Source organism: Penicillium argentinense (assembly GCF_028826775.1).
Source record: "Penicillium argentinense strain IBT 30761 chromosome Unknown utg000009l_segment0_segment0, whole genome shotgun sequence".
Lineage (NCBI taxonomy): Eukaryota > Fungi > Ascomycota > Eurotiomycetes > Eurotiales > Aspergillaceae > Penicillium > Penicillium argentinense.
The window spans coordinates 517,305-533,960 of NW_026622668.1; the positions used below are offsets into that span (position 1 = coordinate 517,305).

The window sequence follows — 16,656 nt, forward strand, 5'->3', positions numbered from 1 at the left end:
AGGCACACAAAGAGTTCAACAATAAACGTGAAAGACCATACTGCTGCTTTTTGATACCAAAATCAACAATGGAAGCCAAGATCATCACCATTTTCGGCGCCACCGGCAACCAGGGAGGATCAGTGGCACGGTCTTTGCTGAAGAACCCAGCATTTCAAGTCAGAGGAATCACTCGCAACCCGGAGTCAGATGCAAGCAAGTCCCTTATCGCGCAAGGTGCCGAAATGGTACAGGCAAATGGCCTGAGCCCTGATGAGATGAGAGCCGCCTTCCGGGGCTCCTGGGGTGTCTTTCTGAACATCAACTCGGATGACAAGGTAGGACCTAATCTTGAACGACCTTGAGAAAATCGACTAAGATGTTCAGTTATTCACAAGCCCGGAAAATCCAAATGAGTTCGATATGGGCAAAATCATTGTGGACGCTGCGGCATCTGAGAAAGTCCAACATTTCGTCTTCAGCTCTGGTCCTCCATGCACAGAGATGACCAATGGCAAAGTGTCAATGAAGGCAATGGACAGTAAGCGAAAAGACACTCTCGACGCTAATTTATTTGGCTAACATTCCTATAGTGAAATATAAGACTGAGCAGTACATCCGAAGCCTCGGAGTTTTCAAGTCAGTGCTTCCACTTGGTCCCGGCTGGTTTTTGGAGAACTTCCTGAGCAAAGAAGTGGCCCCTGTCTTCGGCGGATTCCCTTGGTTCCCGAACGAAGAAGGTCGCCGCGTTTTCTCTACACCCCACTGGGGTGGCAAGGAAGATGTACCCTGGCTGAGTATCTCCGACGACTTCGGAGACATTGTCCAAGGTGCTTTGCTGGATCCAGAAACCTGGAATGGTCATTTCATTCATGGACTCAGTGATATCCGCAGCTTCAAGGAGCTTACTGAGGACTTCCAGGAAGTGACCTCGCGTGAGGCAACTTGGTCTCCGATCGAACCTTCCTGGGAGGCCTTCCAGACCCACGGGATCCACGAATTGGAAGACGTAAAGCTCATGTTTGGCTTCACGCAGGTCACTGGTGGTAAGTATTTTGGAGAGACTACGGAACTGCACACCGCTAGTAAATTGAAGAAGGCGACAGCTGTGGCATTGGGATATCCGGAGGACAAGCACGGTCTAGTGACTGTAAAGGAATGGTTTGCTGCTCGATTCGGAAATGCTGCCTGGTGCAAGGAAAACGGAGTCATCGAGCAGAATTAGGAAGACCTTGAATGAGGTCACTATCGAGACATGAATATGAGGGGCTGCGTTCGGGTAACACTATTCAATTGCCTTCGTATCCTTCTAAAAAAGCTTATCATTCAATCAGTTAAGGACTTGCAATTCATACTCTGCACTACTGGGACACCTGTAGATCACAGGAAATAGCGGTATGTGGAAAATAAAATAGTAATTATTCACTAGTGGACCAAAGATACAAGACAGCTACGCGGCCTAGAAGTTCAATGCGCGATGATGAGGGAAATGCGAAGCGATAATCAGGGTTACAACACCTCAGCTCCTTGCCCCACGGGGTTGTAACAATACCGATCGGGATGTAAAATTGAAGCTAGCTATTCCATCCCCTAAGACAGGATAAGCGATTGACCCGCCCAGCAAAATCGATCAAGAGGCCTGCATGGCGCATGCGGGTGGAGAATCACAGCTGTCGTGCAACGTGAAAACGGAAAAAATAGCCAGTGGCAAGCATAACTGACCCACATTGGAGCTTCATCTTTATCTTTATTGACGTGTTACTTGCCTTTTATTTGGGGCTGTGACACTGAACAAGGGCCTGTGGAGTGGAATCGATCCAAGTAAATTTCACGTAAATACCTTTAGCTAGCACTGCGCGAGAATGGATACACCGCAGGTGGGCGTAGACGCATCATCTCAGCTACCGGCTGTTGCTCCCAGCACCTCTTGTGTCTGGACCTTGCCAATAGTATGCCGCTGGGCAGTACCTGAGTGCACCGCTTCGGACCCTGACTCATCACATTCCACCTTGAACAGCTTTGGCTGGCTGAGATCACAATGCAGGTTTTTCTTGGCTTTTCTGGCCACGTAGTACAGCAATAGATCGATTGACAAATTCGAGGGTAATTTTACAGGATACAGGTGCTTCCTGCAGTGTTGCCTCGGCACTGCAGCAGCATATTGAGCAAAGGGACTTATAAAATTCAAGGAATTCTGGCGCATCACGTCTTTCACAATCAACTTGACACAATAATTCTATACTTTTGCATCGATGCCTTCTGAAATACTGTCTCATTCGGAAGAATACGACCTGGTCGTTAACCAGGGCCAGGGGCTCGGTCAGCTTTTTGAGGCTAAAGCTAGACAGTCCCCGGACTCAGTAGCGGTGGTCGATGAGAAAGTCAGTCTCACCTATCAACAGTTGCACCTCCAGGCTCTCCAAATCTCTCAGAAACTTTTCAAAGGGAGCTTGCAGATCGAGGAGCCCGTGGGTATCATTGTGCAGCATGGCTGGGCCGATGTCGTGGCTCAGATGGCCATCATCTATGCCGGAGGAAGCTGCGCACCTATGGACCCAACATTACCAGACGTTCAGATCAAGGATCGTCTAGAGAAACTGGGAGCCCGATACATCTTGGTCGATAATGCGAACAGGAGCCGGGAGGTTCCATTCCAGCAAATTCATTTGGAGGATTGTCCAATTTGGACGTCGAAAGACGCCTGGACAGCCGATAAAAATCTCCCCGTCACCACTACGCTCGAACACCGAACCCACCTCATCCACACATCTGGCACAACTAGCGAGCCAAAAGCAGTCCAAATCGTTGCCCGGTCGATCTTGCAAGTCGTCTACCATGCACCCTTCGAGCCCGTCGACTCTACGGATACCGTTGCGCATGTCAATAATACGAGTTTTGATGTTTCCTTGTTTGATATTTGGGTACCTCTCTTGCGTGGCGCTCGGATTGCGGTCCTGAGCAAGGTCATCTTGCTGGACCTTCCCGCCATGGCGGCCGCAATCAAGGAGAAAGGAATCACAATCATGGCAACGACAACTGCCCTCTTGAACTTGGCCGCGTCGACGTATCCGCGTGCATTCTCACAACTGAAGATCTGTTTCATTGGCGGAGAGGCAGCCAACGTGGCTGCTATTGAAACGGTCATGCAACAAGGTCCACCACAAAACTTGATCAATGCGTATGGACCAACGGAGTGTTGCATCTTCTGCCTCGCCCATAAAATTACGCCGGAGGACGTACAAGCCGGTACCGTCAGTATTGGCAAGCCCATTGGCCGAACCGTTGCTCATATCTGTGATGAAACTGGAGCACCTGTCGCTGATGGGGAAGAAGGAGAACTCTGGATCGGCGGAGCTGGTGTGTCCCCTGGATACGTCAACCGCCCTGAGAAGAATGAGTCTATGTCTGTCTACTTGCATTCCGAGAACAAGGTGCAAAGATTCTATCGCACGGGAGACAGAGTCAAGAAACGCCCGGATGGGCAGATCGATTATGTTGGACGACAAGATCACCAGGTCAAGGTCCGTGGGTATCGCATCGAGCTCGAGGCTGTCGAGACCGCAATGATTCGAACTGGGCAGTTCTCTGAGGCCGTTGCGTTGAAGGTTGAAGCAGGCGGTGATGCCGGGTCGATCCTCGTCGCCTTCGCCGTGGCAACCTCGTCCAAACCTCAAGCAATGGCTAATGCCATTGAAGCGCTGAGGACTGCACTACCAGACTACATGGTTCCTCAAATCGAGTTAATATCCAAGATGCCCCTGAACAGTCACGCAAAAGTGGATCGCAAGCACCTTTCCAATCTGTACCGCGAGCGCTGGGCAACCTCCAACACCATTAAAATCAAAGAGATCAATACTGGGAGTACCCAGCAGCGACTGGCAAGCCTTTGGGTGAATATCCTTGGACTCTCCTCTTTGCCAGAAGACCCCTATGCCGATTTCTTCCAACTCGGGGCGACATCCCTCCAGGCTTCGCTGCTCATCAGCCAAATTCGAAAGAATCTCGGGGCAGATATCTCACTTCTCACACTCTACGACCACTCCGGTCTCGCTGACCTGGCATCAACTATTGAAAAGTCACAAGATCGCATCGCCGAAACGGTTCGCAATGAGAAAGAGACCTGGATTCAAGACACTCATATCGCGGACGACCTTATTCCTCCGTCGAAACCGGTCATTGACTGGCGCCGGGATACTGAAGGGCGCGTCTTCTTCACTGGGGGAACTGGTTTTGTCGGCGCTTTCCTTCTCGCCGATCTCCTTCGCACTCGTGAGGTTCACCAGGTAGGCTGCCTGGTGCGTGCCGCGGATACCGCAATTGGTCTGGAGCGTATCAAGCAGGCGATGGGGAAATACGGCCAGTGGGAGGAGCGATTCAGTGACAAGTTGCTGATTCTGTGCGGAGTTCTGGAGGATGTCTACCTGGGCCTCGGCTTCGAGCGGTTCCATGAGATCGCCAGCTGGTCCAGTGTGATCTTCCACCTCGGTGCCCGAGTCAACTATACGCAGCCATACTCTCTCCATCGACCTGCCAACGTCATTGGCACACGAAACATCTTGCGACTCGCATGTGCCGGCGGCCGCACCAAGGGCGTTCACTACGTCAGCTCCATTAGCTGCTTCGGTCCCACTGGATACGTCACTAAAACAAATAGAATCCTTGAAGACGAGTCGCTTCTCAAACATGTCGAGGCGCTCCCTTACGACCACGGCTATGCCCAATCTCAGTGGGTTGCCGAAGCGCTGCTGCGACGTGTGATGGACCGCAACTTCCCAATTGCCATCTACCGGCCCGGTTTCATCACTGGTCATAGTCAGACAGGAGCCTGTAACCCCGATGACTTTTTCAGTCGCCTCATTCATTCCTGCGCTGAAATGGGCTGCTATCCACTGCTCCCAAATCAAAGGAAAGAATTCGTTCCAGTTGACTATGTCAATGCCACGATTCTACACATCGCCTCGTCTCCTGCTTCGTCTTCACTGGGTCATGCCTACCACATCGTTCCGCCAAGCCGCAACGCCTCAATCGACATGAACGCAGCCATGGATCTTGTCAGCTCTGCATCCGGTACTACTATTAAGGGAGTCCCTTACCAGGAGTGGATCGACTGTTTGGTGGAAAAGTCACCAGCACGACTGCAGCCGCTCCAGCCCATGCTTGCTGAAAAAGCGCACGAGGGGTTGACTCGGTGGGAGTTATATGAGAATATGCCTGTGTATGATACCACGAACACCGCGCACATGCTGAATACTTTGGAGGGTGGTCTTCAGTTCCCGATTCTTGATCGAGAACTCATGGACAAGTATGTGTCATATCTCTCAGGATTTTAGTTAGATTTCTAGGTTACATACAAGATTAATTGATGTTCAATGGTGACGATAGTAAATTCGTGCGTAGAGGAAGTGTTTGAGGTAACGGGAGTCATGCTAAGCACAATCATCATTCGAAATCAACCCGGCACCACGATTTCGCATATGATACCAAGTCCATAGAAGTCGGTCCCGGACTCGGGCTCCAAGCCTTCGATATGAGTCTGATCACCATACGCACCATGGCATTCACTTGACGGACACTAAGAGTTAGCATGTCTGTCTGACGGAGGAAGTAGTAAATAGACGGCGGAGGAACTTACGTGAAACCTGAACCTCTACAGGTCGCTCCCCATTGAAAAACAGCGGGAAGCTTGTCAGTCGGGACTTCGATGAAGTCCGCGCAGACGCCGCTGCACCAGTGCTCACATTTCTCGTATCGACCGCTCTCCTCGTCGGCGGAGTTGTAGAGGACGAGACCCTCACTTCCAGCATAAGTGGTCCCGCCTGGTCCGAAGCCGGCGGAGTTCATGCCCCAGTAGCCGAGGGCGTAGCATTTGTCCGCCATGGCTGCTGGGAGAGTTCCTGCTATGAGGAGTGCTGCTGCAAGGGTGTTGGTTTTCAGCATAATTGATATTTAGAAATTTGCGAGAATTTGTGAAATCCTGAGGATTGGAATGCCGGAGGATAGATTGAGTTGATCTTGTATCAATTATATTGTGGTATTGGGGTTGCCTGATCATAAATACCAGAGACACTCGTACCTGTGGACCTAAACGAAGGAATGAATCGGCAATTTCATCCTTTCTCTCGCGTTGCTGCAACCGATAAACCTATTCAACTTCCTCTCTTGGCTCGATCGTCGTAGACTTACGGGCCATTGTCGAGTACTACTGATGATCAAAACGTTAGTAGATGTAGATGTTCTTTCCAGGGAGAAGCCATCAAATTTCCGCCCCATCTATGTGCTCTCTGCTTATCTTTGACCCCCTTGGCTGATCCAGGGACGTCAGACTGTCCAATCAGAGCCATGATTGCAGTTCCGCTCCGCTCATCTCTTCTCTGCAGAGCTCTAGGCCTGGCGTCATCACCCCCAGTGTCAAGAGCCATCATTGTCACGCCAAGTAAATTCCTACTCTCCAGGATTCTATTATGCCGATAAAAGGCAGAAAGAAATTTGTATTCGAATAGTGGCGATTGCATCCTAGACTAAGGACCGTGCGGAAACAATGTGTAGAGAGCCAGACGTAATCGTCGACCAATACATCTCATGAATCAGAGATTGAAATGATTGCGGAACATTAGCGTGCCGTGTAGCCTCCATCAACAGGCCAGGATACCCCGGTGACCCAGGATGCGTCATCGCTAGTCAGAACCACAGCCATTTTGGCGATGTCGTCTGGTTTTCCGGGTCCATTGAAGGGGTGCTTTCGCTGCAAATCTTCGATGGATGTTCTGTTGGCTGTCGTGTCTTTAAAAATAGCTGTTTGGGTGTCTGTGGCAGGATAAGCTCAACGGGCTATACAAATGTGGAAAATAAGGTCATGTACGCACATCCTGGACAGATTGCATTGACGTGGATTTTATGCTGAGCATAGTCAAGAGCCACCTGCCGAGTCAGACTGCTCACTGCACCTTTCGAAGCGCAGTATGATGCTGTGAGTGTTAGTACTGTCTATTTCTGATAGAATGAAAGTGGCTTCAAAACATACGACTTCCTGGTCCCGCAATCAAGGCCATAATAGACGACATGTTGACGATCCAACCCCGGTCTCCAGACTCGTGGGGCTCCTGGTTGAGCATTTGCGTGATCGCATATTTGCAGCCCAGAAATACCGACCTGGCGTTGATGTTCAGAGTGGTGTCCCAAATACTTATATCAGTCTGGTGGCACATTGCTGGAGGACGAAGAGCTTCCAAAGCAACGCCGGCATTGTTGACCATTCTAGAACATCATTTAACGAGAGAAATGCGACCTGAAACGGAATGCGTACATGTCTAGTCTCCCGTACTCGTCCACCGCCGCCTTGACGAGGAGCTCTATCTCCCTAGCAACCCCAACGTCGGCCTTGACGAAGATTGCCTGTCCTCCATCTTTCTTGATCAACTCATGGGTAATCTCTTGCTCGATTTCAAGTCGAGAAGATTGTCTGAGATCTGAGCAGACAACCTTTGCACCCTCACGGGCAAACCGGAGTGCAATGGCCCGGCCTAAACCCGAGGATGATCCAGTCACAATGCTCACTTTGTTCAAGAGACGGGAGCTCATTTTGCCGCAAGCTTTGTCCTGGTAGTAGAATGTGTAAACAGCAGGCCGTGGTCAATTTGCGCAGGTCGCTCTTCGAGGGTCGGGCCGTAGTCGACCGAGGTCAAGAGGGGTAGCTGGATCTCGGCCATCGACCTGGCAGAGATCATTGGTTTATGCCATGCGCTTTGCTCACGCAGCCTGCAAGCTGTTCCCCATTTTGGCACATGACGTCGTTGTCGGAATACCAAGGTCTTCGCATCCACCGGGTAGTTACCGAGGAATCTTGAGTCAAGCTGAAAGATCTGTAGAAGCTGTAGATGTATCAACACGAACCAGTTTGGACGGAGTGATGCTCTCTCAACGGGTCCCCGGATTTTGGTTCCGCGGTTGTGAAGTGGGGTCCGACTGGCTCCAAGACTCTGTAGGTGACCCCGACGAAATCACTCGTCTGCAGTCAAGAGACGCTTTTATCGGCTCTGATCATGCCAGAAGTAGGTCGTCGAGGTCATGCCATGCCTGAGGTTGCAGATTCCCAACCGCCATCTGCCAACCATCTCCGCTTGTGTCACGCGGATCAGAGATCTTGATAAAGGGGACTCGACAATGGAACCTTCCCACCTCTTATCAAACACAGGGCACTTTGGGGTGCGCTCTGGGCTCTTGCTACAGAATAATTAGGCGAAAATTAGGCCGAAGCTCGGTTTCTGGCATAAGGTCGACTGTCTAGTGTGGGCCAGACACCGACGCCAGTGGCATTTGGCCCCCATCGTCACGGGTCCATGTCCTGCATTGCCTTGCCCCTTCCAGGCGCGCAACTCAGCCATTTGGCCAGCCCATTCAGAAGTGGGGTGACCTAGCACTGGACGCAGTGATTTGCGAGCGCGATTCCGCATGCTTTCGCGGAGCAAAGCTGCCCTGCAAAATGCGGTTTTCGCAAGGCTGCGAGGCAAGACACAGCCTTGTCTAAGCGAAACGCGCTAGGGTGACTTATTTTGTGAGAAGAATGTCCCCCTCTTCAGACTCTTTCTACACAAGCTCTCAATCGGAGCAAATTTGAGCCTCAGAGTCGCCGCCGCAATGCTCCTCCACACGTGTTTGGCGGCTTCGCTCCTGGCGATCCCGGCCTGCGCTTCAGAGTCGGCTTGCCGTTGCTTCCCAGGCGATGCCTGTTGGCCATCTGCGGATGTTTGGACTCAATTCAACCAGTCCGTGGATGGCCAATTGGTAAAGACTGTTCCTCTTGGTACTCCATGCCATGCGCCTCACTACGACGCAAAGGAGTGTGCCAAATTACAAAGTGGATGGGAGCTTCCTGACGTGCAGTATGTCTATAGCATCCATCGCGCGATCGCACATGCTACAAATTCCAAGCTAACATCTGCACTCTGACTCTGACAGCTACGAATCATCATCTTCCGTCATGGCGCCCTTCTTTGCCAATGGGACATGCGACCCTTACAACCCCATCTCCAAGCCGTGCACCTTGGGTAACTATGTCGTCTACTCTGTCAATGCCACCGAGCCCCAACATATCTCGAAAGCCACGAAGTTTGCCGCGAAGCACAATATCCGTTTGGTGGTGAGGAACACAGGTCACGATTACAATGGGAAGTCGACGGGCGCAGGGGCCTTAGGAATCTGGACACACCACCTCAAGAAGCTGAAGATTTACGACTACAAAGACGATCATTATCGTGGAAAAGCAATGACCATGGGTGCCGGCATTCAGGGATTTGAGGCGTATGAGGCGGCCGATCGCGCAAACCTCCAGGTCGTAGGAGGCGAGTGCCCAACTGTCGGCTTGGCGGGTGGATATAGCCAGGGTGGTGGGCACTCTGCGCTTGCTTCGCGCTATGGACTGGGTGCAGACCAAGTGCTGGAGTGGAAGGTCGTCGATGGTCAGGGCAAACTGATCACTGCCACCCGTGACAATGAGCATTCCGACCTTTTCTGGGCTCTGAGCGGTGGCGGAGGAGGAACGTACGGTGTTGTCTACGAGATGACTTCCAAGGCGCATCCTGGAACCCCAGTTTCCGGCCTGAAGCTCTCCTTCACAAACGCCAACATCTCCCAAGACACGTTCTATCACGCAATCTCGATTTTCCACACCAGCCTTCCAGCGCTCGTGGACGCAGGCGCTATGAGCATCTGGTACTATACCAACACGAGCTTTGCTATTTCTCCTTTGACCGGTCCCAATATCCCCAAAGATGAGCTGGTATCCCTGCTCAAGCCGTTCTTGAGAGGATTGAAAAAGCTCGGTATCCAATATACCATGTCATCCGCGCAATACGACACATACTACAGCGAGTTCAAGGGCGAACAAGGCGCGATCGGAGTCGGCGAGGCCCAGTACGGCGGTTGGCTGATCCCCCGATCTGTTGTCGAAAACAACAACAAAGGTCTGACCCAGGCCTACCGTGAGATCACCGAGAATGGAGGTACCTTCATTGGTGTGGGCTTGAATGTGTCTCGCGAAGTGACCGGTGATGTCTACAACTCGGTTCTTCCTGCCTGGAGAGAAGCCATCATCGCCACTACCCTGACAACGCCGTGGAAATGGGGCATCCAGAACGAGGAGGAGATGATTACCCTACAGCGCAAGATGACCGACGTGTTCATTCCGAAGCTCGAGGCTGTTGCGCCGCACTCAGGAGCCTATATGAACGAGGCTGACTTTCGCCAGCCAAATTGGCAAAAAGCTTTCTACGGTCGCAACTATCATGCTTTGCGCCGTATCAAGGCCAAGTATGACCCGGCAGATATCTTCTACGGAAAAACCGCTGTCGGATCCGACGAATGGGCCGAGCGCCAGGATGGCCGACTCTGCCGTGTGAGTCAGTGGCAGTCGGGCTGGCTACAATTTGGGTCTCAATGAAAATTTTAATAACTGCGCTGAAGCAAATTATGGATCTCAGTCGCCGAGGTCTGGATTAACTGTACATAATTGAAAATATGCCATCCGTTCTTTCCGAAAAAGATGTACTGTTTACTTCTTAGAATTGACCATGAAATCCCACGAAAATATCGGAATTGTGCATGAAACCCTTCATATCATTGTAGTATCTTGAATGCATCCAGTACATTGTATGGCAATACAATGTACTCGCTAAGCCTATTGAAATGACAAGGATTTGCCTCTAACAGCTCGAGTCAGGCGGAGGGATGCCTCACACAAAAGCCAATCATCCTGAGCTACCAGAGATGATCGTGGACGGCATTGGGGTAGGCACGAAGTATCTGATCGTGATATTTGAGATCGAACGGAAACCGTCCCAGGATAGATCACATGACATCGTCACCGTGATCCCCTCGTAGACCCCTGGACGGAAATCTTACCCCAAGGTACAGTCGAAGTCGCCGCGGCACCAACGCCGAGGCCCGGCAAGCGAGCTCCGATCAACCAGGCGGAGCGAACCCGCCGATTATTAATGAGACAAAGGCTTGCACCTGCAACGGTCAAAGAGTCCCTGATGGGCGATAAGCTGTCGCGCCAGCCCGCCTCCCCGGTCCAACCCCACATGGAACTTCTACCGGAGACTTTCGACGGAGAATTATGGGGTGGTGGGCTGGCTGGGGCTCGACAGGGACAGCACTGAATTGAGCGTGCATCTGACCTGCATGGTTCACGTTGAGTCAACACGAGTCAAGCCCATGACCATCCCGAAAAGGACTCCGATCCCTCAAAGGTCGCATCGAATGCGACCGCCACCGGGAATTGCCGTCGCCAGACACCGCATCCCCGTCTCCCCACGTTCCGCAGGTAACGTGGTGTAGTGCCGGGGTTTTGCCGCGCCGCGGACTGCTCATCGCGGACGCTTCGGGCCTCCGTCGCGAACAAGCCAAGATCGACTGAACTCCGACTCCGAGCTTTTCAAGGTTATTCGTCAACGCTAAACCATGGGCCTATCTCATGGGATGTCTGCTCGTTATCTAGGATCTGCCTACCAAGGACTTCGGATCCTTGTCGAGGTGGAGCCGAGTGGGCAGTAGGAGGCAGTTCAATAGATGACTCAGGCTTCTGGACGGATTTAGGGGTTAATCCATGTACTTTTTGGGGTTGGTGTGCTTGGCTCTTCGAGAGAACTTTTTGTCTGTCCTTCTTTCTGCTTCTTCTGCCTCTCCTAGGAGTCGTTTTGAAATTCCCATATTTTGGCCTTTCGGGCTCCACCAAATCCAGTTTTGGGGTGTTTCGGTTACTTACGAGAACACACGTACTGCTCTCAGCCTTTTCCCAAGCAATTTCGGGAATTTACTCTCTGGTGGGGTCTAGGAGGAACCAGGAACATCTTGTTTACCAGCGGCGAAGTCTATTGTTTATTCGTCTTTCAACCCGGTCGTGATGGACAAGAAGGAGAAGACTGAGTCTAGAGACGCGAGTTTCGACTCAGAGGCCGATTCGTTCCGCACGAGGAGCTATGAGCAACAACGAGAAGAGCTTCGCAACTCAAATCCGCAAGGCATCACCTCGACTCGGACCGGAGTAGATGTGGAGAAAGCAGAGCAGGACTTTGAGGAGCTCAACCGACAGTTCTCAAGTATCTCCCACCAAGCTCGCCGACTATCCAAGCAAGCATCTCGAGCCTCGAAGCCTGCGGTTACCACCGAGGATGTCGAAAAGGCGGGAAGCGCGGCCGACTCAGAGGAGCCTTGGGATTTAGAGACTACACTGAGAGGCAATCGAGCGGCGGAGCAAGAGGCAGGCATCAGGGACAAGCACATCGGTGCGTATCAGAACATAAGTTTTATAACGAGGAACAACTCTGCTGACTTCTATAACAGGCGTCATTTGGAATAACTTGTCTGTCCGAGGAGTGGGTGGAGTCAAGACATTCATAAAAACATTTCCAGATGCCGTGATCGACTTCTTCAACGTTCCCGAGACAATCATGCACACTTTGGGCTATGGCAAGAAAGGAAAAGAGTTCAATATCTTGGAAGGATTTCGGGGCCTCACCCGCCCTGGCGAAATGGTTCTAGTTCTTGGACGTCCAGGTTCTGGCTGCACTACGTTCCTGAAAGTGATTGCAAACCAACGATTTGGATATACAGGCATTGACGGAGAAGTTCTATACGGCCCTTTCGGATCGGAGACATTTGCCAAACGATTCCGTGGGGAGGCTGTGTACAACCAGGAAGATGATATTCATCAACCGACCTTGACCGTCAAACAGACCCTCGGGTTTGCCCTCGATACTAAAACGCCCGGGAAACGGCCCTTCGGCGTATCCAAGGCTGAATTCAAGGATAAAGTGACCAGCATGCTGCTGCGAATGTTCAATATCGAGCATACGGCTAATACCGTCATTGGCAACCAGTTCATTCGTGGTGTGAGTGGTGGCGAGAGAAAGCGCGTCAGCATAGCTGAGACGATGGTTACTGCCGCGACCGTGCTGGCATGGGATAATAGTACCCGGGGCTTAGATGCCTCGACGGCCCTTGACTTTGCCAAATCTCTGCGTATCCTGACCAACATTTACAAAACCACCACGTTCGTTTCACTCTACCAAGCCTCCGAGAACATCTATAAGCAGTTCGACAAGGTCCTGGTGATCGACAACGGAAGACAGGTCTTCTTTGGTCCCACCACTGAAGCGAGGTCTTATTTTGAAGGACTGGGCTTCCGAGAGAAGCCTCGACAAACGACTCCAGACTACCTGACCGGCTGTACTGATCCCTTCGAGCGGGAGTTCAAAGATGGAAGAAACGCGGAAAATGTTCCATCCACGCCGAAGGCCCTGGTCGAAGCATTTGAACTATCAGCCTACAGCAAGAGGCTGGACGAAGAGATGCAAGCATACCGAACCCAGATCCAGCAACAAAAGCAGGTCTATGATGACTTTGAAATCGCCAACCAAGAAGCCAAACGAAAATTCACCCCCAAGTCTTCCGTTTACTCCATTCCTTTCCATCTGCAGATATGGGCACTGATGCAGCGACAATTTTTGATCAAATGGCAAGACAAGTTTGCTTTGACAGTCTCCTGGATCACCTCCACGGGAATCGCTATCATCTTGGGAACTGTATGGCTGAAGCAGCCAGATACCAGTGCAGGAGCATTTACTCGCGGTGGCCTCCTCTTCATCAGCATGCTGTTCAACGGATTCCAAGCCTTTTCCGAACTAGCATCGACCATGATGGGTCGATCAATTGTCAACAAACATCGATCATTCACCTTTTACAGACCTAGCGCGCTCTTCATTGCCCAGATTTTAGTGGATACCACCTTCGCCATCGCGCGGATTCTAGTCTTCAGCATCATAGTCTACTTCATGTGTGGCTTGGTCCTTGATGCTGGAGCATTCTTCACCTTCGTTCTGATCATCCTTACTGGGTATGTCTGCATGACCGTTTTGTTTCGAACAATCGGATGCTTCTGCCCAGACTTTGATTATGCCATGAAATTTGCAGCCGTCGTCATCACCCTTTTCGTTCTGACATCTGGCTACTTAATTCAATGGTCTGGCTCCCAGGTGTGGCTCAGATGGATTTATTACATCAACCCGTTTGGCCTTGGATTTGCATCATTGATGGTCAATGAGTTCAGTCGTCTGACAATGACTTGTACACAAGACTCCTTGGTGCCTAGTGGTCCTGGCTACGGCGATATTGCACACCAGGCATGCACTCTGGCCGGAGGAGAGCCAGGGTCAGACATTATTCCTGGGTCCAGCTATCTTGCCACCACATTCAGTTATCACAAACCAGATCTCTGGAGAAACTTTGGAATCATGCTTGCACTCATTGCCGGCTTCCTCACGACCAACTTGTATTTTGGTGAAACCCTGCAATTCAACGCCGGAGGCAAGACAATCACATTTTTCGAAAAGGAAAATAATGAGCGGAAGGAACTAAACAAACTGCTCGAGACTAAGAAGGCCAATCGTCAATCCAAGACGGTGGATGCGGGCGCCAAACTCAAGATCTCGTCGAAATCTATCTTCACTTGGGAAGACGTTTCGTATGAAGTTCCGGTGCCATCGGGCACCCGACGACTGCTGAATTCTGTCTATGGATATGTTCAGCCTGGCAAATTGACCGCATTGATGGGTGCATCTGGTGCAGGGAAGACAACACTGCTGGATGTTCTGGCTGCCCGAAAGAATATCGGTGTGATCACTGGTGATATCCTCGTCGATGGATCTGCCCCAGCAACCTCTTTCCAGCGAAGTACTTCGTATGCCGAGCAACTGGATGTCCACGAAGGAATGGCCACTGTGCGCGAAGCACTTCGCTTCTCAGCCGACTTGCGCCAGCCCTTCGAGACCCCCAAATCGGAAAAGTATGAGTACGTTGAAGAGATCATCAGTCTTCTTGAGCTCGAAAACCTGGCCGACGCGATCATCGGTACCCCTGAAACCGGACTTTCCGTCGAAGAAAGAAAGCGCGTTACGATTGGTGTGGAGCTGGCAGCAAAGCCCGAACTGCTCCTGTTCCTGGACGAGCCCACATCTGGCCTGGACAGTCAATCTGCTTGGAACATAGTTCGCTTCCTCAAGAAGCTCTCGAAGGCCGGTCAAGCTATCCTCTGTACGATTCACCAGCCGAACTCAGCTCTGTTTGAAAACTTTGATCGACTTTTACTGCTCCAAAAGGGAGGTGAATGCGTCTACTTTGGCGAAATTGGCCCCGATTCAGATGTTCTCCTGGAGTACTTCCGTCGCAATGGTGCAGATTGCCCTGCTGATGCGAATCCGGCGGAGTGGATGCTTGATGCTATTGGTGCAGGTCAAACACGCCGGCTTGGCGATCGCGACTGGGGCGAAATCTGGCGGACCTCGCCTGAGCTGGAAGTGCTGAAGAAGGATATTATGGAAATCAAAACCAGTCGCGCGCAGGCATCTCATCAGGAGGGGACTCAAAGCGACGCCATCATTGAGAAGGAATATGCGTCGCCGCTTTGGCATCAGATCAAGGTTGTCGGTCGTCGAACTCATTTATCCTTCTGGCGGTCCCGAAACTACGGCTTCACTCGCCTGTTCACCCACGTTGTCATCGCACTCATAACTGGCTTAGCGTTCTTACAACTTGACGATTCTCGCTCCTCGCTTCAATACCGCATTTTCGTCATCTTCAATGTAACCGTACTTCCTGCCATCATTCTCCAGCAAGTCGAGCCAAAGTACGATCTCTCTCGATTGATCTTCTATCGCGAATCTGCCTCGAAGACTTACAGCCAATTCGCTTTCGCCCTCTCGCTTGTCCTGGCGGAGCTTCCTTACAGTATTCTATGTGCCGTCTGCTTCTTCCTACCCCTCTACTATTTACCAGGCTTCCAGACTGAGAGTAGTCGCGCCGGGTACCAGTTCTTCATGGTCTTGATTACTGAGATCTTTGCTGTGACTCTGGGCCAGATGATATCGGCCTTGACGCCAAACAGCTTCATTGCATCACAGCTCAACCCGCCTATCGTGATCATCTTCTCGCTTTTCTGTGGTGTCGCTATTCCAAAGCCGCAGATGCCCGGGTTCTGGCGCGCCTGGCTCTACCAGCTTGACCCTTTCACTCGGTTGATCGGCGGAATGGTCGTCACGGAGCTTCACGGGCGAGATGTTTCCTGCGCCGAAGTGGAGCTCAATAGCTTCACTGCTCCCAACGGTGAGACCTGTGGACAATATATGCAATCTTTCTTCAACCGCGGCGGAGCCGGGTATCTTGTTGAGAATGCCACCCAGACTTGTCAATACTGTGCTTACAAGGTCGGAGATCAATTCTACGCGACATTCAGCATGGACTTTGAAAACCGCTGGCGAGATCTGGGTATCTTCATTGCGTACGTCGGGTCTAACCTGATCATTTTGTTTTTGGCAGTAAGTTCGCTCTGCAAGATACGGTGTTCGACCTCGATACTGACTGCAACAGTCGCGTTACTTCAACTTCAATCGGAGATAGGTGTCAACCGGTGTCGACATGTTCCTTTGGTATGGATTTCAACACGAAAAGAGAACAGCGCAAATTGCATGCAGGTAGTAGCGATCAAAAACGGGAAAATAAAAGGAGATTATTTCAACAAATAAAAGCTTTTCAATTAATTCCACTCAAATAATGCCCACCTCGTGTCCAGACTCCCAGGTCTTTTATTGAATGGCCTTTCGCCCGAGAGGATATTCCATCCCCTCC

At 51.2% G+C, this 16,656-nt stretch overlaps 6 protein-coding genes across 6 annotated transcripts; 4 read left to right on the forward strand and 2 right to left on the reverse strand.

Moving 5' to 3' along the window:
- Positions 1 to 68: 68 nt before the first annotated feature.
- N7532_007795 (NmrA/HSCARG family protein) lies at positions 69 to 1,204 on the forward strand (the record flags this gene model as incomplete). Its single annotated transcript, XM_056620287.1, has 3 exons — positions 69 to 317; positions 367 to 520; positions 573 to 1,204. 3 exons carry the CDS (start codon positions 69 to 71, stop codon positions 1,202 to 1,204), a joined length of 1,035 nt encoding a protein of 344 aa, XP_056471093.1.
- A 1,027-nt stretch (positions 1,205 to 2,231) lies between these two features.
- Positions 2,232 to 5,309, forward strand: N7532_007796 (non-ribosomal peptide synthetase; the record flags this gene model as incomplete). Its single annotated transcript, XM_056620288.1, has 1 exon — positions 2,232 to 5,309. One exon carries the CDS (start codon positions 2,232 to 2,234, stop codon positions 5,307 to 5,309), a length of 3,078 nt encoding a protein of 1,025 aa, XP_056471094.1.
- Positions 5,310 to 5,607: 298 nt separating this feature from the next.
- On the reverse strand, positions 5,608 to 5,916 carry N7532_007797 (uncharacterized protein; the record flags this gene model as incomplete). The annotated part of the gene is made up of 1 exon (XM_056620289.1): positions 5,608 to 5,916. The coding sequence occupies one exon, from the start codon at positions 5,914 to 5,916 to the stop codon at positions 5,608 to 5,610; it is 309 nt and encodes a 102-aa protein (XP_056471095.1).
- A 673-nt stretch (positions 5,917 to 6,589) lies between these two features.
- On the reverse strand, positions 6,590 to 7,557 carry N7532_007798 (SDR family NAD(P)-dependent oxidoreductase; the record flags this gene model as incomplete). Its single annotated transcript, XM_056620290.1, has 4 exons — positions 6,590 to 6,783; positions 6,843 to 6,944; positions 7,001 to 7,233; positions 7,283 to 7,557. 4 exons carry the CDS (start codon positions 7,555 to 7,557, stop codon positions 6,590 to 6,592), a joined length of 804 nt encoding a protein of 267 aa, XP_056471096.1.
- Positions 7,558 to 8,613: 1,056 nt separating this feature from the next.
- N7532_007799 (FAD-dependent oxidoreductase) lies at positions 8,614 to 10,854 on the forward strand (the record flags this gene model as incomplete). Its single annotated transcript, XM_056620291.1, has 3 exons — positions 8,614 to 8,858; positions 8,935 to 10,369; positions 10,684 to 10,854. 3 exons carry the CDS (start codon positions 8,614 to 8,616, stop codon positions 10,852 to 10,854), a joined length of 1,851 nt encoding a protein of 616 aa, XP_056471097.1.
- A 1,024-nt stretch (positions 10,855 to 11,878) lies between these two features.
- Positions 11,879 to 16,428, forward strand: N7532_007800 (putative ABC transporter; the record flags this gene model as incomplete). Its single annotated transcript, XM_056620292.1, has 3 exons — positions 11,879 to 12,260; positions 12,319 to 16,346; positions 16,399 to 16,428. The coding sequence occupies 3 exons, from the start codon at positions 11,879 to 11,881 to the stop codon at positions 16,426 to 16,428; spliced, it is 4,440 nt and encodes a 1,479-aa protein (XP_056471098.1).
- Between the last annotated feature and the right edge of the window lie 228 nt (positions 16,429 to 16,656).